This window comes from Equus asinus, chromosome 18, assembly GCF_041296235.1.
Source record: "Equus asinus isolate D_3611 breed Donkey chromosome 18, EquAss-T2T_v2, whole genome shotgun sequence".
NCBI lineage: Eukaryota > Metazoa > Chordata > Mammalia > Perissodactyla > Equidae > Equus > Equus asinus.
The window spans coordinates 35,008,151-35,035,045 of NC_091807.1; the positions used below are offsets into that span (position 1 = coordinate 35,008,151).

At 43.2% G+C, this 26,895-nt stretch overlaps 1 protein-coding gene across 7 annotated transcripts in view; it reads right to left on the reverse strand.

Moving 5' to 3' along the window:
* ERG (ETS transcription factor ERG) overlaps positions 1-26,895 on the reverse strand; it is a 256,908-nt gene that overhangs the window by 58,905 nt on the left and 171,108 nt on the right. For all 7 annotated transcript variants that reach the window (XM_014862020.3, XM_070488877.1, XM_070488878.1 and 4 more), the window contains one exon: positions 26-243. In XM_014862020.3, coding sequence (XP_014717506.1) covers positions 26-243 — 218 coding nt within the window. The remainder of the gene's footprint in view (positions 1-25; positions 244-26,895) is intronic.

A 26,895-nucleotide genomic window follows, 5' to 3' on the forward strand; every position in this document is an offset into this window, starting at 1 on the left:
GAGAACAAGTCAGCAACCTCCTTACCTTGAGCCGTTCACCTGGTTAGGGTTACATTCCATCTTGATGGTGACCCTGGCTGGAGGTTGAGACAGCCAGTCCTGCTGAGGGACGCGTGGGCTCATCTTGGATGTCTGTCCATAGTCGCTGGAGGAGGACGCGGTCATGTCCGTCTTAGGTAGGTGCGGCGTCCCGTAGGCGCACTCAAACAACGACTGGTCCTCGCTCACGACGGATAGCGCTTCCTGAACGCCCAAAGAAACACACATTCAGGCCACTCCGAAGGACAGACATGTCTCAAAAAGCTGCTGACTTTAGGGTCTTTCTAACTGGGACCACATTTTAGGCAGTTTTTAGGGTATCCATTTCTACCTTTCAGAAGAAAAAAGTAGCTGTTTTTCTTCCCTCTAGACCGAAAAAGTTGGAACTGACCGGCCTAGAAAAACTTTTATGCAGGTCTCCAAACACCCCAGGCTTGACTGCAGCAGCACAGATAATACCCACTTTAATCTCCACTCAAGGAAGTTGAATTTCAAAGGTCTTAGAAGACATCCAATTGCATGTGTCATTATTTGACAAATGCAATCTATAATTCAAGCAGACAGGGTACAGAATGGTCACGAAGATTAAAAAAAGATATGTGACGGCTAACACCTAAGCATCTGGCAAAATTGCCACATACCCAGGAGATTTTAAAGAAGAGGTACTTAGAAGAAGAGTGAGGGAGAAATGGAGCACCAAAGGACAAACATACAAAGATACGAATTTTTCCACTTCTGAGTTATTAGCTGAAATAGAGTTTCAAGTGGTGTTTCCATGATGGCAAACATCTGGATGATAAATGAACCAAAAAAAAAAAAAAAAGCTGTGAATTATCCAGATGCCTCCAAATACCAAGATGTTTAAAATATCTGGATCACTGACTAGCTCTTTTTCCCCCCTTACTTTCTATTAATATCTTTGCTCTTTTGCATGGTTTGGTGAGAAGAAATAGAAATTTGTCATTGTTGGATCGTTCTTGTGTGGTTTTAAGTCAGAAGAGTGGTTAGCCTATGGCTATGCTTATAATCTACAGCCAAATCAACAAAGGCAAATTCGATCTGGAAATGTCAACTACTTGAATGATATATTGTTATCACGCAACTACACAGAACTATGAGACAATCCAATTTTGGTTTCTATAACAGAAAAAAAAAACCCTACATGATAGCTTGTTTTTTATTTCAGTCCTTTGGCATCCTCGGTATTGCTATCAACTAGTGAGAAGCAAGTGCTGAGTGGGTCACATAATTTTTAAAAATGAAACTTTGGAGCTAGGGGGGCGGTGGAGACTTTCCAGTCCAAGCTTCTCATCTCTAAATGACCAAATCTGAGATCCAGAAAGTCCAGACCTCACCTCAGTCAAGATCAATGAGAGAATTAGTGATGGAACGGACCTGTGTTTATCATCTCCTCCCTCCTGCCCCCACAGCCTACAATGCCTTCTTACATGTCTTGGTTTGGGATATGTGTTCACAATAGCATGCCCTCCTTATTCTTTGAGTTGATATTTACATAAATAAGGATGCTCCCCGTTAGGAATAAAGCCTTACGAAGCAGCGGTTCTAAGATGGAGACCTCTCTCCCTACGCAGAGGTAACAGAATCTTTAGGGAACACATGCAATTTCACAAAGCACTCCCCAACCCAGGGTCTACTCCGCTACACTACTCTATCTCCCACCTACCCAAGAACCAGCTTCTTTCATGGCCTCCCAAGGACATGAACTCCATCGTCTGGCACACTGTGCTGTGAATCAGTGAGCAGAAAGAATCACAAGGAACAAACTCAAGGCTTTGGGCCTCAGAGTGGAAGCGAGGGGTTCATGCACATACACCTCACCACCTCCAACTTCTTTACAATCCCAGAATCAAAGCCCCGTGACACGTCTTGAAAGAATAAGCCAGGAGTTTAAACTAACACAAAACATAACAACAGGATGGGTTGCACCAGCCAGAGAGCCAGCATCAGGCACAAGAAAGAAAAATAATAATAATAAGATATCTTGAATATGCAGCAAAACCAAACACATCAACAAAACAGACAGACAGTACGAGGCAGCGGCACAGAAGTTCAGCGTAGCAATGGGTGTGGTAAATATCGGGGGAACCTGAATTACTCAGCTCCTTCTTTTGCTCACAAATGGAGAGAAAGAATCTAAGAATCTAAACTCACAGAAGAGGGTTTAAAAGTAAAATCGGCACCGTGGACTTGGCGTAGTCGTGCTAATTAAAGAAGACAAAAATTACAGCTTCTTAAATAATTTTTGCAAAACAGAATCTCCCTTCCTGAAGCACTGAACAGAATGGTTTTATACACTCAGAAGATGAAATAGGGCTGAAGGCTGCCCCACTCTCCCGCCTGGTCCGGCAGACCCCAGCAAAGCTCGGAGGGAATACCATGCTATGTAATGTTAGCCTTGGCTCACGGATGAAGAGAAACATGAATAAATGTGTGACTTATATCAGAAATTGGCAGAAACAGGCTAGATATAAGGGACAGGCTAACTTTTAAATGACAAAGAGAAGAGAAAGTAGCTTCTGCAACCAGAAGAGTAACAATGTTAAAATATTAGTATATTCCCAAGATAAAGTAGGTATTCACTCTATGCCAATAAATGTAACGTGGGATTTAGAAAACGTTAGAACGAAGACAAGGCTTCAGTGTGCGTTTGGAGGGGGCGGAACCCACTCTCACATCTGGCAAAGCATTATTTCAGCACATGGTTTTCTCAAGAAAGAAATCAAAGTTAATTGAGATCGATTTAGGAAAAAAAAACTTACAAAAGCTAGAGATAAGGGAGACACACATCTTTTCATCTCTTAAAATTCTCCTCCAAGTTAATATTGCATAAAAATGCGAAAGAGGGTATGATTTAGAACATCAAAAGTGCTTTTGTTCACTAGAGGAGAAACCGGCTAAAAATGAGGAAGCTTCAGGATAAACATTTCAAAAGGAGGGACACACAGTCTACATGCTGGAAAGACAGAGCAATCAGAAAACTCGCCCCAAAGTGATGCTAACTAAACCAAGGCTGCCTGCCGAACACCCAGAATTAAGTACAGTTCAGGAAAAGGAAACAAAGAAAGAAATAAACAAACTCACGCACGCATGCACACACACACACACACACCAATGTAGCACATCGTCACACCGGGGGAGTAAAAAGAAGCTGAAGGATGTTTTTCAGAGACCTACTTCCACAAGGATGATCACTAAAGCTCACAGCTGTTCTTCAGAAGCAAACAAACGCTATGGACTAACAGCATCTCTTTGTTCACCATTTGACTTAGCTATATTATATGCAGGTTTCATGATCCCTTCGGTTTGAGAATGAATGACGAAGCCTGATGTCTAGGACTCTCCCTCCCCGGCAGCCCCGGACTTCAAAGCGGGGAGAATCTCTAGCCCAGTAGGATTAAAACCAGAACGGAGCACTGAACACAGGCTAGTAACCAGGAACACATGAGTCCCTCAATGGCAACCCTGAGAGCGACTTTTCCTGACCTTGACTGAGGCGGTCCCTGATTCCCTGCCTGCCGCCTGGCTCCCCTCTTCATCCCTGGCCGGCTCACTACCTACCTGCCTACCTGCCGATGCCTTAGTTAACCTGTATGGGGTATTCTCTCAGACTCTTCCGCCAGCCGCAGGCCTTGGGAAATGCTTTGGTTGCTTTATAACAGAGAATTCAAAAAAAGTCAAAACCTGGCAGAAATGTGGCATAATAATTTAATATGCCTGCCTCTATGTTACTATAAAAAGATCTGAACTTTAGATTGGTGTGTGCTAGTGTGTGGGGGTGTTTTTTCTGTAGCTCCAGGAAAGTTGGGATATTCCGATGTGGCAAGTGGCAGACTACCAATGCCATTTTTTATGAACTCATGAGAAACACATAAATTCTAAGCAAATTGCCCCCAAACAAAAGGTACCGCTGTGTTAGTACCGCAGTGTTTATTATTTCATTTGAATATAGAATACATCAATAACATATGAAGACCATTCCTTCAAATTTTGGTCATGGGATAACAATTGACCGATAGTTCCAGAATGTGGGAAGTTCTCAGCTAGATTGTATTTCACACTGTGAGACTAAAACACGATTCTATTTTTAACTAGATTTGGGTACAACAAAGGATCTAAAATGCTTAGATTAAAAACTGAGAGGAAAATTAAAAAAGCCGAATGTACTTTGTATGCATACTGACATTTCCAGCAAAAGATTTTAGGGATCCTGACACCTTTCCATAAGAGATGGATATTTTGAGAGGCTCCTATATTTCAAGTGAAAGAGTTAGAAAATAAAGGTCTGGGAATAAATTTGCTTCTAATTTGTGATCCCTCATGGTTCATAAAAATACTGTATTGTTAATACAGAGAACCCAACATACTTGAATTTTCATGAAAATCTGGGTGTGGTAAAGTGTTGAAACTGAGGAAGTCTTAAAGAATGATGAGCTCTCTTTCACAGCTGGAGCAAGCGGAGCATACAGAGGGAAGTGATCCTTAAGAGGTTTTCGAAAATTCAGAAGATGGCCAGAACTGGCTGTCCAGAGAACTCAATTCACAAATCTTCCGTTTCCTCAAGTCTTACGTGCCTCAAATAGTTATGAAAAACAAATGGAAAAACTAAGTGGAACAAGCATGCTAAGATTATGGTCATGCTTTAAAAAAAAAAATTCTTAAGTTCTTCCTATCACAACACAGTGTCCACTTCAGGAAGCCAATGTCATCTTAAATTAACAGCCTGCCTTTTCGTTCCAATTCCACTACCAACCAACACAAAACTCCTTAAACTTCTCTCGCACATAATCAAGTAGAATTAGGTACATCACATAACTCCTTACACTGCAATGGATAAGATATCTTTTAGCCACTGTCTCTTGACTCATAAATAGCTGATCCATCATATAATAAACCAGGTTACTTTGTTAAGCACTTTGCAGGCAGTATCCTTTTAAATCCTATTTCATCAATTTTAAAATACACCATTTTTCACATTTTATCTGCTCTGCAATCTGGATGCATCTTACAGTCAATGGCATGTCACTGTTTTGTGGTAGCCTTTCTTCTCCTTTGCAGCAAGATAAGATAATGGTCCAGTTTATAACCAATGGCATCTTAAATCTTATGAAACATGGTCATTCACTTCTGACAATATTCCCAGAAGGTGAGTTGTCATTCCTCCCCAGAGACGACAAGGCAGGATTGAGAAGAAAAGTAACAACACGAGTGAGGACGAGGCCTCTGAGTGGAGTCACTCCCCAAGGCTGTGCACTCACCACCCTCTGGGTATTAGAGAAAAAGAAGAGGTTGGGTTAAGATGGTCACATGAAGGGCTGACCCGGTGGTGCAGTGGTTAGGTTTGTGCGCTCCGCTTCAGCGGCCCAGGGTTCATGGGTTCTGATCCCGGACACAGACCTACACACAGCTCATCAAGCCATGCTATGGTAGGTGTCCCACATACAAAATGGAGGAAGACGGACACAGATGTTAGCTCAGGGCCAATCTTCCTCACCAAAAAAAAAAGGATGGTCACATGCAGAGTGCTTCACCACCCTGTCTTGTCATGGTTGTGCAAAGAGCAGGGCTGTTATCACAGATAAGAGATGGAATCACCTTGAAAGAGAAAGTCTGGTAGAGGGAAGAGGTGAGAGAAGGGTGAGAAGATAATGCCCAGAATCCCAGGATTTAGAATGGAATTAAAGGATCAGGTGAGGAAGTGGAAACCAGTAAGAAACCTTCTAAAGTACAACATGCTTTCCCGGGAGCCTGGAAGCTATGCAACAACAGCTCCCAGATACATTTCATTACTTCTTATTTAATGATTTAAGTCAACAAACTTGCTCTTTTCTTTGGTTAATCAGATTATTCAGACCCAAACTGATGACCACATATTGGGGTGTGCTCATTGTGGGTGACTTCTCTTAGTGAATAATACACAAGAAAACTGGGGCAGGTAGGAGCACCACCTATAAATATGCTACAGCCAGTGCCTCTTGGTGACCGTAAATGGATGTCTGTGGAAGTAACGATATCAGAAAACTCTTTATTAGACGGTCTCAAGCCCAATAGTTTACAGCTGCTCTTCAAGGCAGAGCACACGCAGTAGATGCTTCTGGAAAGTCTATTCCTAATCACATTTGGGAGGAGAACAAAGCAACAGAAACAAAATAAACACTGCACCCAGGGAAGACCTCCACTTTGCCACCATTCACCCAACAACAATGTGCCAATGCTTCAGGAGTTTTTATTCTAAACGTGTGTATTTTTGAATTGGATATAGCCAACATCTCATGTGTTGAGAAACTTCATCTGACTGGTACGTCTTAATCATAACCAAAAAAAAGGCAAACACTGTGAGTGACAGAGGCCTCCTCAAGCTGGGTGTACATCATCTTTGCCCCTTCTTGATATTCTCCTCTTTTTAATTCTTCAGTGGAGGAAACATTAAAATCATTTATTAAATGCAGCATCTAGCTTTGTGCTCACGTTTTTCTCATTTAATACATTGCTATTTTAGTCCTTCAAAAATATAAAAATCTTGGATTAACCTCAAAGGAAAAATGTACATAGGCAAATGAAGTCCATCTAAAGAGTGTATTTCTCCAATATGGTATTGCTTCAGTATCAAGCGAGTTTACAACTCGCAATCCCAGCCCAGCGCTGAGAGAATGACACCCAGGACTGGTGTGGAGATACACACACACACACACATATACGTGCATACATTTGTTGTTAGCGCTGTGGGAGCAGCCCGGTGTCCAGCAGAGTAGAACCGTGCTTGGTCTTTTTGCGCCATCCTCTCACCTCCCGGTGCTCTATCAGACACTGCTCCCTTGCTATTCACAGGGTTTTCATGGCCAATTTTTTCAGATGTGGGTGGCCAGGTCCTTCTTCCTCGTGTGTTAGTCTGGAAGGTCTGCTGAAACCTGTCCACCAGGGGTGACCCTGCTGGTATTTGGAATCCTGGTGGCACAGCTTTCATTGTCATAGCTACACATAGCCACTACAGTATGACAACCGCCAGGTGGGTGGTGTGGGCCTCTGACAGGGAAATGAAACCGGGCCGTGGTGGTGAGAGTGCCGAATCTTAACTCTAGCCCACCAGGGCTGGCTACATACATACACAGATACATACATACATACATACATACACACACGCACATACATACATACATGCATATATACGCACATACATACATACACGCATACACACATACATACACGCATACATACACACACATACACACATACACACACACACACACACAGACACACACAGACACACACAGACACACACAGACACACACAGACACACACACACACATACATACACACATACACACATACACACACACATACATGCATATATACGCACATACACACATACATACATACATACATACATACACACGTACACACATACATACATACATACATACACGCATACGTACATACATACACACACGCATACACACACACATACATACATACATACACACACACACAGACATACACACATACATACACGCATACACACATACACACATACATACACACATACATACACGCATACACACATACACACATACATACACGCATACACACACACATACATACATACATACATACATACATACACGCATACACACATACACACATACATACACGCATACACACATACATACATGCATACACACACATACGCACACACACATACATACACACATACATACATACATACACGCACGCATACACACATACATACACACATACACACATACATACACGCATACATACATACATACACACACACATACATACACACATACGCACACACATACATACATACACGCATGCACATACACACATACATACATACACACATACGCACACACATACACACATGCACATCTATACACACATCTACAGATGCCTCTATATACACATCTACCTATCTACCTATTATCTCTCCTTTATCATCTTTATTAGTAGAGTACTTTAGAGGACAGCCACACATTCCTAATCCTTTAGCATGCCCACTAGGGCAGATGTTGCACAAATGATATAGAAAACCCGAATTCTTACCTTTTTGCCTTTACGTTGTGGGGGATCAAAATTGGCCATCCCAAAATGTGTCTCTTTGGGATAAGGATTATTTGGGGCTGGTTACTTTTAAAAACTGCAGGTATGAGAGAAACTCTGAAAAGTAGGATTTGCTTACTCTTTGTAAGAGACATTTACACTTGTAAGGGAAATCTCCATCTGTATAGATGTCTTCCTCTCTGTACCAGGAAGAGGGGGATAACCTTATCTCTAGAAACTCTTATCAGTGCAGATGGCAAGGACTTAAATCTGCATAATAACCTTACTCTTGTTTACTGTACTTTTCCAGTAATCTCCCATAATTGACTCCCCCTGCCCCCAACATCCCCCTTTGTCTTTAGCTGAAGATGGTATTTAAGACGAGAGCCTCTGCCATTTTGGTGAGTTACTCAGTTTTCCTGAGTCTCTCCCACATATACATGTTATAAAGCTTTGTCTGATTTTCTCCTGTTATTCCGTCTCACATCAATTTAATTCGTAGCCCAGCCAGAAGAAGCCAGAGGGTAGAGGACACGTCTTCCTCCCCTACAACATCCTGGAAGGTGTTTCCCCTCCCTTCAGCACAGCCCTTCAGAAAAGCCTGAGCTGGAGACTAGCCGCCTCATAACCTGCAACCGAAATTTCCCTGCTCTGAACTCACTGGATTTCTCCTTGGCCCCTGAGATTCTCTGGGCTCACATACTTCTCCTCCCTTCCCCCACCTTTATTAAAACAAGCATTTTCAGGGCAGGATCTTTTGTGTGTGTTGCTAGCATCAAAACAGCTTCTTAATATCACACGTTCCTTGATGCTCATATTAACCATAGAACTAACTCATGAAATTATATTAAAGACCCATCACAACACTAAAAGTGGGACCCAAAAACTTCTATCACATCAAAATGAAGGGATACATACTTGTGAGGTGAATGGGTTGTGCAGCCAGTGACCAGGAATTCAGAAGCTAAGTGCCCTTGACGATATGGCTGCAGTCATACCATCATGGAGGACATTATTGCAGAGTTTTACCTTGAATCTACATAGGCTTAAATTAGGGGCTCTATATAGCTAGGGAATATTCATTACTAGAAAATCAACTTTTCCAAAGCAAAAAGAAAAAGCATCCAACTGGGAAGTGGAAATCTTAAAAAGATTGTGGAAGATTAGAATTTTGTAGAAAAATTTCAAAGAAAGCATAATTACGTTCCAAATAATGAAAACTAGAGTCAAATGAACCCTGGGAATTAGAAACACAAGCATAATTTTAAAACAACTCTTCTGCTTGCTTTCTCAGTGATATGCAGGATGCTCTTTGAAACCTTTGAAAGGAGAATGAGATGGGACGATTCAGCCTGGCAATCAAAGGGGACAAAGTTTCAGATACGCAAGAGGAATGAATCCGAGAGAGCAATTGCATGGCATAGCGCTATAATTAACCATGCTGGACTATAGACTTAAAATCTCGCTAAAAGTGTAGATCTTATGTTAAATGTTCTTATCACAAAAAATAAATAAAATAAATAAAGAGAGAGGAAGTAAACTTTCAGAGGTGATGGATATGTTTACAGCAGTGATGGTGATGATGGTTTCCTGGGTGGATACCTATCTCCAAACTCGTCAAGTTTATACATTAAATATGTACAGCTTTTTGTACGTCAATCAAGCCTCAATAAAATGTTTTTTTTTTTAAAAAAAAGAAACAATGTGTAAGTGATGTTAACAGCTTCTTTGTTCCCTTACAAAGAAACACATTTTTTTCCCATAGGCTTCTTTCCTTCTTTAGCGATGAAGAAAAAGTGTAAAAACATCTGTGGAACATCCTGTTTGTATGTTTTAGGTCAGAGTGAGTGCAAAGAAATGCAATCGCTGCTCCTTCAGGTCGCCTCTGTGCCTTCCTGGTTTGTGCAGGCCTGATTCTACTCCAGGCAGGGAACACTTGTTTTTATTTTTCTAATCATCGTCATCACGTAACATGCAGAGAATATTCATCAAAAGTCTTCATCTTATTTTTATCTAATTTTAAATAATTCATTTGAGATGAAAAGATTATGTTCTTTTCCCTTATTATAACCAAAATTAGGATAAACATGGAGATGCACCAAAGTGTAGGAGACAGCATGGTAGACCACAGCTACCCTGGAATTGGGATCAGAAGACCTGAGTTCGAAGCCAGACTCTAGCCTTGCTCTCTGTATCAACTCAGGAAATTGCGTAATCCCTGAATCCACTTTATAATGGCATCCTCTCCAGGTGAAATGGAGGTAGTCCATCCTTGCACACTCAAGTTTAAGCAGAGCTGCCTTATCCTTGTTAGTATCTCAATTTCTTCAACGATAAAGGCGCAGAACAGCGGCACCTTGATAACAGCTGCCCGGCTCCCAACCAGTGCTGTTAAATGGACCAAATGAGCTAGTGGACATAAAAGGTTTTATAAACCTTAACATTGATTTCGATTCTTATCACATTACAGGGAGTAGATGTGACTGGCCCAGATTCTCCACATGCTTCTAGGCAGTGGAACGGATTATCCATTTCTACCCATATTCTTCTAACAAGCCAGATGCCAGGAAAAGCACTTAGTCTCTTGTATGCAAGGAGCCACTTATTCTTTGCAAGCCCTGCATCTGAAAATCACATATCTTTACCTAACATGAGGAGAAGGATGCGCTAGCATCTTTTCTGTCATTGTTAAGAGCACATTTGTCAATTTAGCCCCATCCGATTTAGACTTTTTGGTCCCTGGACCAGTTCTTCTGGGGTTTTTCGGTTATAAGTCTACATTAGTTTGTTGGATGTCAATTAAATAGAAGCTTTGTGCAGGGAGGGATTGATCTCCTGCGCAAAACTGTAGCCTCAACTACAGGTACACTCCCTGGCATCCTGTTGGCGTTCTCTATATAATGAGGGAATGAATGAATGGATGGATGGACGAATGAATGAATGTATCATGTTCTTATAACAGAATCTCCATTTCTTTCCCTAGAATAGTCATGGTACACAATTGATGTTCCTCAAACTACCAAAAAGAAGCCTTCTTTTCCAGAATGTAGGATCCAAGATGCTTTTTAACTTTCCCTAAAACCTTGTGGGTTTTTAATGAACTTATACAGGGAAGTGTTTCTATGGCAGCCTTGCTAAGAAGCTCATGGGACTATGCAACCCTTCTGGTTCTTGAAGCTTACTCGCCCAGATTGGGAGGTAGGTGACTCAGCTTTCAAGAGGCACAGAATATCCTCAGAACAGCACCCCCAGGCCCACAGGGTGACAAAGTCCTTTGCATTTTTCCTCTATTGGAACAGTCCTTCTCTGAATACCAGGGAGGGAAGACATCTCATTCCTCTCATTTTCAGAAGAAGCTCCACGAAAAATAAGCAGCTCTCTGCTTGGTCTTTTCAAAACACACATCCATGCACTAAAAAGACAGCGCACCACACATCTGGAATGTGTCTCATCCATGAATCCCTGACACATGGATTCATTGTTTTCGATAAAATTCCAAGAATTTTATTCATGAGAAAATTCTGGCACACTGAAAAACCCTGGCAAGCACAAGATAGGAACAGCAGATGTGCTGGCCTCCACCCACGGTCCTGTCGCTGGCTCAGCTCATTTTTATCAGGTATCTATCTGGTGCCTTCAAACTTCCAACCCAAAATTTCCCATAAGAGGGAGGTATGACAACAGCCTTAATCTTTTTTAAAAACTGATGCAGTTCCCCCTAAACGGGTGTGTCATACTAGATTCAATATGCAAACGTCAGGATGGGCACATGCAAATTTAAAAGGAACCACAGGGACACAGGGTCACTGGTTAGAGAGCTAGCTGCTCACTCAGCTCAGCCACTAAGTGTGGTCATGCCCTGGGGCTGCGACCTCCTTATCTATGAAATGAGGGTCTGGTCTACTGCTGCTTTCTAAGGGCCCTTCTTGCACCAAAATCAAATCTATTTTCTTTAACTTGTGACATTCTTTTCCTACCGTGGCCAAACTGCAAGGTTCACCCTCTCCATCCTAGAGCAGATATGTGGGTAAAGGGGAAACCTATCACCTGGAGTTGCCAAGAAGTTCCAATGAGCTCAGGAGAAAAGTTAACTGTAGGCTCTTTCCATGCCGCCCAGGATTTTAATCTCCCATGTCCTGTGGGCATCTTCCATGCTCACGGTGAAAAGGTAGTCAAGACCCTGAGAGCTCATCCCACGTCTTCCAGTCTGGTCAGGACCTAAGCTCCTCTATGGGAACTCTGGGGCTGTTCTACACATGAAACACACCAGTAATAACAAAACACGGCTCTACTAACCGAAAATCTGATAGAAACCGGGGCTCTCTGGCAGGGAGAGGAGCACATGTCTGAAACCCCCACCCTTCTCATGGTGCTCCAGCGATACTCTTTCTTTCCTTTCCATCCCCATCCCCAAATAATTGTCAGCACGAGTCACACACTGCATAGAGCAGATACAAACATGGACATTTTGTTCTTCTTAGATGCCAACTCCCATTGTGGAAAGAGCCAAGCGCTCACCCACTGTGAGGGTCCCATTCCTGCCAAGCTCTCGTTTCGACCCGTGAGTGATGACACTTCCCTCCCAGGGGCTGGGAGGCTAAGCCTGAGCTTTGCAGAAGATTTTCCAGCACATAAATCTGCCCTGGTTGCTGCACAGGACGGGATCAAGCAGCCAGGGTGTCCTAACCTTTGTTCACGCTCTGTGCTGAGCTCATTCCTCTGCCATGATGTAGGATGGAGCGCCAGGGAGCACCCCGTCATCGGAACACTTTTCACGCACCAACAGGCTGGTTGCCAGTGAGACTTAATTTTTATGACTCTGGGAGTGTTGACCTCAAAACCTAATACATTTGAATTATTAATTGTAAGCTTGTCCAACAATTTCAAACGACACGTCCATACATCATACCCTACAGGGTTCTCTGGCATGTAGCTTGAGCCCCCCTGTAAATTGGTCTACTTTGGAAGTCCAAATCACTCTAAAAATCCATAGATCCATTCATACCAAAACCACTCTAACCTGCAGAACAGTTTGGTGGCCTGAAAATCTAACTGATGCCTCGGTTTGGGGATTGCCTCCTTCTTTGGGCCTCTCTGCTTCTTGCACTGAATCCCCATGGCGGAAGCAGAGCTATGGATGTCCATGCCTACCCACCTTTCCCATGAGAAAGAGGAAGTTTCCAGGGCTCAGGGCTGCATGCACTGATGTACAGGCCATGAGCTGCACAAAGATACTTACAGGACACATAAGGGGTGGACAGCCACCCACCAGGTCCTGCGGCCAGTGCAGAGTTACCACCTTTCAGAGGGGGTGGGTTTTCTAAGCCTCCCACCCATTGAATTTGCATAATAAGCTTTATAGGGGTGTCACATGTGGTTACATCTACTTTAAAGAGCAATTTACTAGAACAAAAGACGAGTTGCATCCCCTGTCTACCAAACTAGTATGCTTGCACTGACTGCTATTTGTAAGCACAGGTGCACTTTAAATTAATTTAAAAATTAAAACAACATGTAAAGAACTGTGCGACTGGAAGTCCGGAAACCACCTCCACCACTGTCGGATCGTAAGCCGTAAGCTCCTGATCTAAAAAACAAGCACACTGGACCACCGAACTCTCCAGACCCCTTTAAAGACCCAGTCAATTGGAAGCCAGACAGGTTCCCATGGGTCTGACATCCGAGGCCGGATTTTTATTAAAGCAGTTGATGCTGACGCAGTATTTCTACAACTACAATGCACTTCCCCCAAATTTATCCATGCACGTAGATCCCTCTAATGTTCGTGTTATTTTTACTCATGTAAAGGTCTCTAACCTTCATACTTTGCTTCACACCAAGTTTATCTGGGTGCCAGCAGGTAGGGGTGGTAGCTAGTGATGGATGGGACAAAAAATGGCCACAGTTATTTAAATATTTTATAACTCTTTAATGAATTCTCATCTCCCTCTCACTCCTCAAACCTTGCAGTCTGGCCTGGCATTGCCCTGCCCAGATCAGCAGCGAGCTCTTGGCAGCCATCAGGAACTCCCAGCTTTCCCGTGGTCACTCACTCAAGGGCAGGCAAGAGACAAATTTTTAAAATTGAAAATAAGGAAGTGAAAATTTCTAGGGTGAATTAGAACCTTTCTTCTTAAAGTTCAATTCTTCGACCAGCAGCATCAGCATCACCTTGTCAGATCTGCAGAATCCCAGGCCCCATGCCAGAGCTACTGAGTCAAAACCCAGATTTAACAAGACTAGTAAACTGCATGCACGTGAGGTTTAGAGAACTGGGTTAGAAGGTGGAAGGGCTCTGAAAAGAAAGAAAAGGCAGAGCCGGATGAGGAGGGCCAGGAGGAGAGGGGAGGACTGCTGTTTTTAATACAGAGCGGTCAGAGAGGTCTTTGTGGAGGAGGTAAGGCCTCAGCAAATTTGAAGCAGGTGAGGGAGGGAGCCCAATGGATTCCTGAGGAGTGAGCCTTCCAGGCCAGGGCGACAGCTAGAACAAGGATAGAGGTGGGCACCAGGATTTGAGAGCAGGAATTTGGGATCAGGAACAGCTAGGGAGGAAGTGTTGTCTCTGGAAAGGAGGGAGAGAAAATGTGAGCAGTGGACGAGGAGGTGACTCAGGTAAGGCTGGAGGTAGGTGGGGCCTTGCAGGCCACCAGCAGGACCTGGGTTTGACTGGGAGTGAAATGGGAATCTCTCTAGATATCTTGGCTAGAAGCTCAGGAATTGTCTTCTTTCCTGAGCTGCACTAGTACCTTCCCCCTCGTAAGGGCTCTGCAAAGAAAATTCTTTCTATCTTTTCAGTTTCACTATTTTCACAACTAAATGTAATCAGAATGCAGGTATTGTGCAGGCCACGTGTAACCCAAAGCCACACCTAATACAACATGGTAGCCATCCTTTGCCCTCCACGTGACAGGAACTTCCATTCGTCATCATATACAGAAAGTTCGAGGACTTGGAATACGTGCTTTTCATTCAGAGAGACTGTAAACGGCCATGACCATTTTTAAAGGGTTTTGCACATGTAGAAGATACCTCATTGAGGCTTCCCTTCCATCTTCTAAAAGGGCAGCCCTCAGGGGAACCAACCTTTGGCAATCAAAAGGTAGAATAGTTTTCCCAACACCATTGGCTGAAGAGACTTTCTTTCCTCCATTGTATGTTTTTGGCTCTTTTGTTGAAGATTAGCTGTCCATAGACGTGTGTGTTTATTTCTGGGCTTTCAATTCTGTTCCATTGATCTGTGTGTTTGTTTTTCTGCTAGTACCATATTGTTTTGATTACTATAACTTTGTGGTATATTTTGAAGTCAGGGATTGTGATGCCTCCAGCTTTGTTCTTTTTTCTCAGGATTGCTTTGTCTTTTGGGGGTCGTTTGCTGTTTCATATAAATTTTAGCATTCTTTGCTGTCTTTCCATAAAGAATGTCATTGGGATTCTGATTGGGATTGCACTGAATCTGTAGATTGCTTTAGGTAATATGGACATTTTAACTATGTTTATTCTTCCAATCCACGAGCACAGAATATCTTTCTACTTCTTTATGTCTTCTTCAATTTCCTTCAATGATGTCTTATAGTTTTCAGTGTATAGGTCTTTCACCTTTTTGGTTACATTTATTCCCAGATATTTTATTCTTTTTGTTGCAATTGTAAATGGGATTACACTCTTGACTTCTCTTTCTGCTAGTTCATTATTAGTGGATAGAAATGCAACTGATTTTTGCATGTTGATTTTGTACCCTACAACATTGCTGTAGTTGTTGATGATTTCTAATAGTTTTCTAGTAATTAACAAGACAAAAAATAACAAATGTTGGAGACGATGTGGAGAAAAGGGAACCCTATCCACTGCTGGTGGGAAGGCAAGCTGGTGCAGTCACTATGGAAAATAGTAGGGAGATTTCTCAAAAAATTAAAAATAGAAATACCATATGATCTAGCTATCCCACTACTGGGTATTTCTCCAAAGAACATGAAATCAGCAATTCAAAGACTTATGCACCCCTATGTTCATCACAGCTTTATTCACAGTAGCCAAGACATGGAAGCAACTCAAGTGCCCATCAATGGATGAATAGATAAAGAAGATGTGGTATATATATACAACGGAATACCATTCAGCCATAAAAAAACATTTGCATGTCTTTCTATGTGCCATTTGCCATCTGCAAATGTGCCATTTGCAAATGTGCATGTGCCATTTGCAACAACATGGATGGACCTTGAGGGTATTATATTAAGTGAAATAAACCAGACAGAGAAAGACAAACACCATATGATTTCACTTATATGTGGAAGATAAACAAACACATGGACAGAGAGAAGAGATTAGTGGTTACCAGAGGGGAAGGGGGTTGGGGGGAGGGGTAAAGGGGTAAAGGGGCACATATGTATGATGGCAGGTAAAAACTAGACTGTTGGGGTTGAGCACAATGCGGTCTATACAGAAATTGATATATAATAATGTACATCTGAAATTATACAATGTTATAAACCAATATGACCTCAATAAAATAATTAAATTTAAAAAATAAAATTAACAAAAAGAGGAACAAGAACACCAAAGCGTTCCCCTGCCCTCGAGTCCCTGCTACTGGATGCCGCCCTGGTGGGACCAGGGCAGGCAGGTTCTAAGGAGCTCTGGGTGGCAGAGCAAGGCTACCACGTCCTTTCTGCTCACCTCATGCTGGAGCGAAAGTTCCACAGCTTGAGCAGTGACGCAAATGACCAGGGACTTCCTCTTTAGACAAAATGATAAACTTGCTTTAGGAAGGAGGCATTCAGAAGGAACATTTGCTGCTGTGCTTGCCGATGGAGAACCTCCATTCTCACAGCTCCACCTGGGAGAACGTACCTCTTCATTAAGAAAGGTTGACTCCCCTTTTGCAAATGAATTTTCCCCAAGTCATCGACGTAGACCTCATAGTCACTTTTGAATCCACTGTCAACATTCAGTACGTAGTCTGTGTATTACTTTCCTCAGGCAGCGGAGCAAAATAGCACAGACTAGAGGACCTCAGCAACAGAGACTTATCGTCTCACAGTTCTGGAGACCAGAAGCCTGAAACCAAGGTGTCGGCAGAGTTGGTTCTTTCCCAGGGCTGCGAGAGAAAGATCTGTTCAAGGCCTCTCTCCTTGGCCTGTAGACGTCCGTCTTCTCCCAGGGTCTTCACATTGTCTTCCCTCTGTGCATGTCTGTGTCTGTCTCTGAATTTCCCCTTTGTATAAGGATACCGGCCATACTGGATTAGGGCCACCCTAATGACCTCATCTTAACTTTACCTCATATAGACCCAATCTCCAAATAAGGTCACGTTCTGAGGTTCTGGGGTTTAAGACTCTAACATACGAATATAGGGGGTCCCCATTCAACCTGTAACAGTCTTCAAGTTCCTGGAGGACAGAGAACACGTCCATTGTGTTCACTACTGTACCCCCACGACTGGCACAGTGCCAGGTACCAGACTAAGCACCACGGGTCAGTAGCTCTCAGAGTGTGTTCCGGGAACCCTCTACGGTCCCCAGACCCTTCTAGGGAGTCTGCTGCGCCACACTGTTTTCATCATAAACTAAGACGGCATTTGCCTTTTCCGCCCTCAGCCTCTCCCAGGTGTATGATGAAGTTTCCCAGAGGCTACAGGCCTCGTGATAGCACAGCAGAGTCGATGCAGCCGCCGTGACGAGAACCCAGCTGTCTTCTATTAGCCAGATGCTAAAGAGATTTGCAAAAATGTAAAACGATGCAGCTCTTCTCACTAAATATCTTTTTATTTTTCAAAGAAAATAGACTTATTTTTCATAGACATATGTTTTTTATGTTAACACATCATGGGATTGTTGCTGTTACTTTTAAATGAATTAATAAAGGAATGTTTTAAAAATGTCTGTTTTTATTTCTAATTCAGTGAATAGCAATAGACAGAACCCACACAAACAATTGCTTGTCAGCATTCTCAACCATTTTTAAGACTGTTAAGAGTCCTGAGACCAAAAGTCCGAGGACCACTGCTTTAGGGACTCAAACTGGCGAGGACAGTCTCTCTTCTCTCTACCCCACAGTCTTAGGGAGATAAGACGCTTTATGAAGAACATATTTTTAGTAGCCAAGTGCCAAAAAAAGGAAGCTTGTCGGCCATCCCCTTAATTTGACAACAGAGCGTTCTCATAAAAAAAAAAAAAGCCAATCTTGAGTCTCCCAAGATAGCACTTTGTGATGTGTTAAATTCGGAACTTATGTACTTAAAAAACCAAGAGTCGGGGGATTTGCATTTGTTATGCCTTCCAACTGCTGCGTGCTGGCCCCCAGACTCTCTAACATTGGACAGAATCTACTAAAGAAGCAGGCTGCTCACCCCTCCCAGCTATAAACTACCTACAAACATCTGTTTCCAGCTGAGGCTTCTTGAAAGTGCTGTGTCTATTGGCAAAATGGAGCGAGGTGCGCCAAGGGGTCACAGACCAGGAGGAAATGAGTGGAGGATGCAGACCACCTAGCGCTGCCAGGCCGGCTGTGCTTTTGGATCAGAGCCAGCTTGAGAGAGTGGTCCCAGGGCCGGGGGGCTGCAGAGGCCAGCCGCAGACTCCCTGCCCAGCTCTCAGTGTGTCTACCTTGCTACACTTGGGGCATCTCTGGATTGGCAGGTGGCACTCTCCAATTAATGCTAAGGACCACTCATTGCTTTTTTTTTTTTTAAACGACCAGGTTGTTTAGTTTTTAAACTCATGTCTTATCCTTGGACATTGGAAGATCCTCCCTGTTTATATCCTTTCTAGGGGCTGCACGAACCTGTCTCATTCTACAACAGTGTCTCAAAGGTATGTGATTCAAATAACAAGTAACTGGGCACCCACCATGCGCAAGCAACTACGGTGGACACGGGTGGAAGTGAAATAAAGATGGATGATGCTCAAGGTCTCTTGTTCCAGACAGACCGTAACTACTTTAATGGAGGAACAAAATACTCTGGGAGAAAAGAAGGAAAGTTTCTTCATGACTAAGGGAATGCAGGCTCCATGAGGGCAGGGATGTTTTTTCAGTGATGTTTCCCCACTGCCTGGAAAAGTGCCCACAGTGAATATTTGTTGCAAGAATTCTTAGCATCTAGGTGCTAAGTGTAATGTGAAATTTGTTAACTGCTTAGATGAAGGAGGAAGGAAGGAAGGAAGGAAGGAAAGAAGGAAGAGACTCTCTCTCTTCCTTAGAGGAATGACAATCCTACCATGTCACCTTCTACCCTAAAATACAATCCAACTTGCCAATGTGTTCTGGCCCCTGGAAACCCTGCAGTTGTGCAAAGAGGGCACTTGAGCTTGTTATTCTCGTTAACTACTCTTGCAGTCACTAGTTAGTGATCTGAACAATGAAGATGATTTCCAATCAACTGGAAGAGGCAGGTTAACTCGGCAAGGGATAGCTTACATCATTTTGACATTTCAAGAAAATCCTCCAATTCTATTAATTCAAGAAACATTTGCATGTGCTGTTGAGAATCAGGATCCAATCTTGGGATTCAAGTCACTGAGTTAAGGACGTTGCTCTTTATCTGGATGAGGTCTCACCTTGTAGATCAGAGAAAGAGCCAACAAATGAAAGCAGAACAAACACGCCACAGCTCAAGACCATAAGCAAGAGGTGCATCACTGTAAAATCCTTGTGCTGCAAATGCTTCCAAGGAAATGTGCACACTTGCAAGTGTGCACGGGAGCAAATGAGCTGGCCTTCTTGCACTGTTGCCCCAGATAAATCTCTTCCCTCCTAGCTGGCCCCAGATCTTCTCTACATTACACAGTTTCCCAAAAAGCAGTCAGACACCAAAATGGGAAGTCAGAAACACACATTTTCACAGCATAAGTGCCTTATACTAACAAGTCAGGTGGAGTGGAGGTAGGTGCGTCTGTGGGAGTGGAGGAGGAAGGGAGGAAGGCGATCAGGAGGAAATGTATCAGGGTGCAAGACATGGAAATAAGAAAGAACCTCAACAGACACTCTAGAAAAGGGTTCTGTCACTGTACACGTGCTCTCATCAAATCACCAGCTTCAAAAGACTTCAATCCGAGGCCAGATGGAAATCTACCAATTGGCACACTGACTCTGGGGCTTCCAAGAATTAGTCAAGAGTTATATCAGGGCTCAAACAGCAGAAAAAGAACACATGTTCAAGGCACACATCAATTGGTCAATTCTAAGTAAAGTCCACATACCCAAAAAAATGTATACTTTTGGGCATATGCTGTAGAAATCAGCCTAGTCAACAAAATGGACACTTGCGGTATGTTTATGAGAGTATGTCATTCACATACATGGGCTACGTGTATACTCAACTCATGGTCACTCATGCCGTGGCCTGTTGCCCACTCTGGGAGTTAACTCAAGGCTTTGTCTTTCTCCTTCCAGCTTCCTGCCTTCTTACAACATTTCTCTGGCCATTAGCCAATGATCCGAAGCTGGAAGCAGAAAGGGAGCAAAGGGGAAACTCAGTCTTATTAGTGTTTCAAGGTGAAAGGTTGGTGGTGGAGAGCCAGGGAAAGCCCGCCAGTGGAGTGAGATTTGGGGTGTACAGAGATCTGCACCTTCCTCATCCCCAACATTTTGGTTAATCAACAGCGCTTATCTCCTAACTGGCCTGGCCTGCCGACTCCATCTTCTCTCCCGTTGGCCTGTTAAGCTTCTTTGAAGCTCCCTGCAACGGAAGAAATGCATGCTTCTCCGGGTATGGAGGGAGAAATTAGGGTTAACATGGAACAGATGCTGTGAAATTAACTGTTTTCTAAAAGGAAAAATTAAACTTGAGACAAGCAAAGAGTTTCAACATTCCCATAGCGCTGGCCTCAGTTCCTAAAGATTTTTTCCTTGACAAGAATCACGGAATGACCTTGAAGGCCTGGCTGTGCTGATCAGCACAGTCAACGATACTAAAACAAATGTCACAGCAGAGGCAAGCATGGAACATTCTAACTTCCGCTTTGGCAATTGCAACCCAAAGGGCACTTTGGAGGGTCTTCAGTTCACCCCACACCCCATCAAGCCACAAATAAACCTGCTCTCTGGGAAAAAGCGGTGAGCTCGCTATGAAGATGGAACTCAAAGACGAGGTCTCCAGTCCCCGGTCTAACCAGATGGTAGCTCCCGAGATCCTTGAGGGAACTGAAGATGCCACTGGGGGTCCTCTTGCCAGGTTGCATCATAAAAACATTTCCAAGAAGAATGGTTTCAGAGAATCCAAGAAATTTGCATGGAAGTTCAACCTCATCTTCAGACTCTGACTGTACTTGTTTTTAACATTGTATCTATCAATCGTGAACTCGTTAATTCACTTATCAAACATTTATTGACTCCCTACTCCATGCTGTGCATGGTGACACAGTTTTAATACCTCTAACAAAGAGACCCGAGGGTTCTATCCACCTGCCATTTGTACGCCATTCTCTTAAGAAGAATTCCCAGCTCTCTGGATGGGGATCTCATAGAGATTCAGCCACAGAGGCTCATAAATGTCATCCGTGTGAGCTGAGCTCTAACGCTCTGGAAGATCTTGCTGTCTTAGCAAAATCAATGAGTACCTGTGGACATAAGTAACTGCATTTTGTTTTTCCCTAGAACCATTTTATTTATCCCTTTGGGCTATTCTCTTTCTTTCCTTTTAAGAAATATTATGAAATATTTCCTTTAAGGCAATATTAATTTGTAAGAAGCACATTTTATGATATAAGAAATTATTTTCCATATTTATTTTCAAATAAACTGAGAAGTAAAAATCAGAACTCATGGCAGCTTGTAAGCATGTCTTGCTATTACTTGGAAAAGGAAGTCAGTGTACTGGCTTATCGTCTTGGTTAATGAGGCGATGTCGGCATAGAAATTAGAACCCCTCATATTCCCTCTTCTTGTACAGCTCACAGAGGATGTTTACAGACACCGTCTCGTCTGGATCTAATATAATCTTTATACATTATGAATATTAATATTTGTTATTAATATCTGTTACCCTGACTTCCCCAGTAATGTCTTTTTAATTGTATCATGTGTATCTCATACAGACATTTACAATTTGCGTACAACTGTGCTGTAGCCCACAGTTTATTTGTCTGTCTCAGGCCATTAAACTATAAGCTTCTGGAGGGCAGGGATGTATCAAATTCCTTTCTGCATCTCCAGGCCGACTGCACACTCACTAAATGAATTCAGCCCTACTTGGCGACTTGCCCACTCTGTAGCTCTGCGTCTGGATGTGTGAAATGGAGATAATGATGGCCCTATCTGTCTTATGTGTTCTGATCTATAAAATACTTAATACAACGTCTGGCATATAACAGGTACTCTATAAGTGTGCTCCATTATTATTCCAGCTGTTGTTGTCTATACTTGATGGAATTAAAGTTCACGAAGGTGAGCTTAGACAACAAATGTGATGGGTAGCTAGCAAGAAGGATGGAATATCAGAGATCTATATCCTGGTCCACAGCTTTGTCTAATCTACCAAAGTTGTAGGATTTTTTTTTCAAAATTATTTCCGTTAATATGGTAAGAAATAATTGACTTGTAAGGATTACATGTGCTTCTCTTCCTGTTATAACTTATGAAATACACATTGGACAGTCACACACTGGAAGACTGAGGGGATACAGAAAGAGTAAATCCTGGCCTCCCTGTGCAGGAGCATCTCTTTTCTTCCACGTTTACATTTCATAATTCCACCTGTCAAACTGCTTCATAAGCGAAACCCTGTACCAGGAACCAAATGAAATGGACCAGCTTCAGGATGCAGGAGAGGAAAACTAAAAGGACAATCAAGTTTGGCACCATTGGCATCAAGTACTAACAAGGAAGGCCAAGAGGAAAGACATTTTGTAAATTGTTTCATAAGACTTGACTATGGGCTATGGAAGGGTCAAGATGACTCAGCAGCACTGGCAACCTGCAGAAATGCATGCTGGGCTTCTCTCTACTCCAGGTAGTCCACGCTGCATCGGCTCTCTGCTTTAACTATCCATTATAGCTTAGTTCATCGGAGTGGATGCCAGTGAATGATACGTAAACATTAGCGATCTTTTAAAAATATGTTAATTTGTACGAAGACTAAAATCAGAGTATGGAGTTCAGTGATGAAAGCGGATAAATACTTAAGTCACTTGATTTAAATGTTACAATAAGGAAAGACGAAGAAAACTCTTAAAGATACAACTACATTTGGTTCTCAACTAAAGGCCTCTTACCCCCCGTACAAGAGGGTGTTTGGGAATATTTGGGGCGTTTTGTGTTGTCATGATCATGGCAGGAGGGCTCTGGCAATCAGTGGGTGGAGCCAGGAACACCTTCAAAATATGATCTAGTTCCACATAATCAGGGGAGACTGCCCAAAATTCCAACAGCGCCTCCTGTTGGGAAGCGCAATACCTACACAGCGCATCAAGGAATGACAAATTGCTAGAACAGCTGGAGACCAGAGAGTCATTCTTTTTGGACATCTCCAATTACATTAAGCATACGTTTTATTCCATCTCTACTTCTCCAAGTAAATTTGCCTCATGTTCATAGTGAGCATCAAACCTAATCAAAGATCCTAAGCAAATAATACGATTACTCAATGACCAAACTGTAGTTAGCTTTCTGTGAGTAAAAAAAACCAAGGGGCCAGCCCCGTGGCGAGTGGTTAAGTTTGCACGCTCTGCTTCAGCGGCCCAGGGTTTCACCAGTTCGGATCCTGGGCATGGACACGGCACCTCTCATCAAGCCATGCTGAGGCAGCATCCCACATGCCACAACCAGAGACACCTACAACTAGAATATACAACTATGTACTGGGGAACTTTGGAGAGAAGAAGAAGAAGAAAGAAGATTGGCAACAGATGTTAGCTCAGGAGCCAATCTTTAAAAAAAAAAGGGGCCGGCCTGGTGGCACAGTGGTTAAGCATGCACGTTCTGCTTCTCAGCGGCCTGGAGTTCACCGGTTCGGATCGCGGGTGTGGACATGGCACCGCTTGGCACGCCATGCTGTGGTAGGCATCCCACTTACAAAGTAGAGGAAGACGGACATGGATGTTAGCTCAGGGCCAGTCTTCCTCAGCAAAAAGAGGAGGATTGGCAGTAGTTAGCTCAGGGCTAATCTTCCTCAAAAAAAAAACCAACAACAATAACAACAAAAAGAGTTTGGCATCATTGGTAAATTTTGTTTAATTCTTCTCTTTCCTAAACTTGAACATAAAGATCAAAAGTCTGAGAATTCAGGGCGGGCCCCGTGGCCGAGTGGTTAAGCTTGCGCGCTCCGCTGCAAGTGGCCCAGTGTTTCATTGGTTCAAATCCTGGGCGCGGACATGGCACTGCTCGTCAGACCACGCTGAGGTGGCGTCCCACATGCCACAACTAGAAGGACCCACAATGAAGAATATACAACTATGTACCGGGAGCTTTGGGGAGAAAAAAAGGAAAAAAAAAAAAAGTCTGAGAATTCATTGGCCAAAAAGTGTGAACACGATTCAAACCCCATCTATTTGTTAATGATGAAAAGCAACTCCTTTTCTGATTGCACTTGGAAACACTAGCACTCAACAAACCTATTGTGGAAAATAGGGATTGAGCTAGAAAAGGGAACTCCTCGCAGATTTTTCAATGTCTAAAAATCATCTCTGCCCTCACAGGCTCATAACAGATCACTCGGTCACCCTGCCAAGCCCGGCCCCTCCCCTGTCACTCACCTTCACCTTGACTGCATGGCATGCACGGTTAACGTACGTGTTTATTTGATTATTATCTGAAACACCACGTACACCAGACTGTAAAATCCATGAGGACAGAGACTGGTTTCCCCAGAACGTGAACAACTCCAGCACATCGTGGGCCCTGAATATTGTCGAATGAATGAATGAATGAATGAAACGATGCACTATTATACGCTACCTTAAGGTGCTCAAATAATATATGATATTCCAGCACCCTATGAAATGGAGGTTAGATTAGTCATTATGCAAAGTCATTTACTGGATTATATGTGGAGCACTTTGCAGTTTAATAAACACCTTTTGATCATTACCTCATGTGATCCTCTTGACCACTTCATATAGACACAGGATAGACTTCTACGATATCCAGTTTATAGACTAAGACATGGGCTGTGTTCCAAAAGTTCACTTATGAGTCTCTAATTTTAACTTGTAATACTCTAACTCTCCCAGAGACGCATGTCATATTAGCGGTGAGTTCAGCGAGGCTCCCACGTAAGGTGTACGATGTCTGTTACCCCCGTCAGCTAAGCACACTGTGCAGGGCTCCTCAGATAGCCCGAGTCCTAAGGTGTGGGAGACGGAGCTCTGAGAGTCAGGAGGGAAAGGAAGAAAATGAATGTTTTGAAAAAGGCACTCCTAAATTGCAGTGGCAGGGGGAAGAAAGAAGTCACAGCTACTAAGTTAGTTTCCCTCTTTGATGACCTCAGAAGGAAATGACTGCGCATGGGCCAACTTTGAGCTCTGACCTGCAGGACTCTCTAAGTTGGTCTGCAGCGTCTCGGTGTCACTGTGCTCACTTCTCCTGGGTTTCCAGTAGGGCCCAAAGGAAATGAGTTTTGCAGCCCCATCACCACACTTGAACTTGGCTCCTCCGGCTGACCCTCAGCTCCCTGCCTGCAGACCCAGCCTGAGGCAGGCAGTAGCCACAGAAGGTGCGACAACAGGACCTGCAGACCTGTCTGCTTCCTTCTGTGTTGGGACTTTGAAGTGTAGCATGTTTTCAGAATACAGAACGGTCTACAAAAAGGTACTTCAAAATGAAATGGAAGAAGTGCTCAAAAAAGAAAAAAAAGAAGCACAGAGACATTTCCAAAGGATATAGAAACCAACTTGAAAGAGAGAGAGAACTTCCAATGGCCAAGCTGGGATAAGCAGAGCAACAAAATAAACACTGAGAGTATTGGGTTATAACCCAAAGGATGAGACAAACAGCCAAATGCCTATACTGATATAAATGAATTAAATAAACGGGGGAGAAGAGATAGCTCTTCTTCACAGAAGAATCTCAAATAATAAACCCAGAAGGAATGAGAGAAATAGAAAAATCATAACCCCACCATTCTAATTGCCACAGGTAAGATGTGCTGATGGGGGCTCGAATCGGTAGGCGACACTTTAAGGAGAAACGGGATATTTGAACACCCTCAAAGCATTTCCTTCAAAATATTTAATTACTGTTGTTATGTTAACATGTCCACAAAATCTCTGACATCTTCCCCCTCCAAGAGATGGAGCTTAATTCCTCTCCCCTTGAGTGTGGGCTACATGTAGTAACTCGCTTCTAAGGAACAAAGTATGGAAGGGGGAAAGCAGTAACTCTATCGCTGGGGGAGAAAACTGGCGATGCCACCTTCACCAAGTAGCCAGGTCAACATCGCCAGCAAGAAAACACAGTGACAGCACGCACCCCCGATGTGATGCAATAAGGTGGACACATCACCTCCAAGGGATTTTCTTCTTAAGAGTCTATAACCTCTGCTTAGGCGTGACGAACCCCAAATGAGGAACATTCTACAAAATGCCTGCATAGTTGCTGTTGTTGTTCATGCCATCGAGTCAATTCTGACTCCTCGTGACCCTGTGTACAGCAAAGCGGAACCCTGCCCGGTCTCTCTGCACCATCCTCTCCCCTTCCAGTTACGTATCAGACAATGCTGTGCTGCTATTTACGGGGTTTTTGTGGGCAATTTTTTTGGAAGTGGGTGGCCAGGTCCTTCTTCCTAGTCTGTCTTAGTCTGGAAGGTCCGCTGAAACCTGTCCACCATGGGGGCCCTGCTGG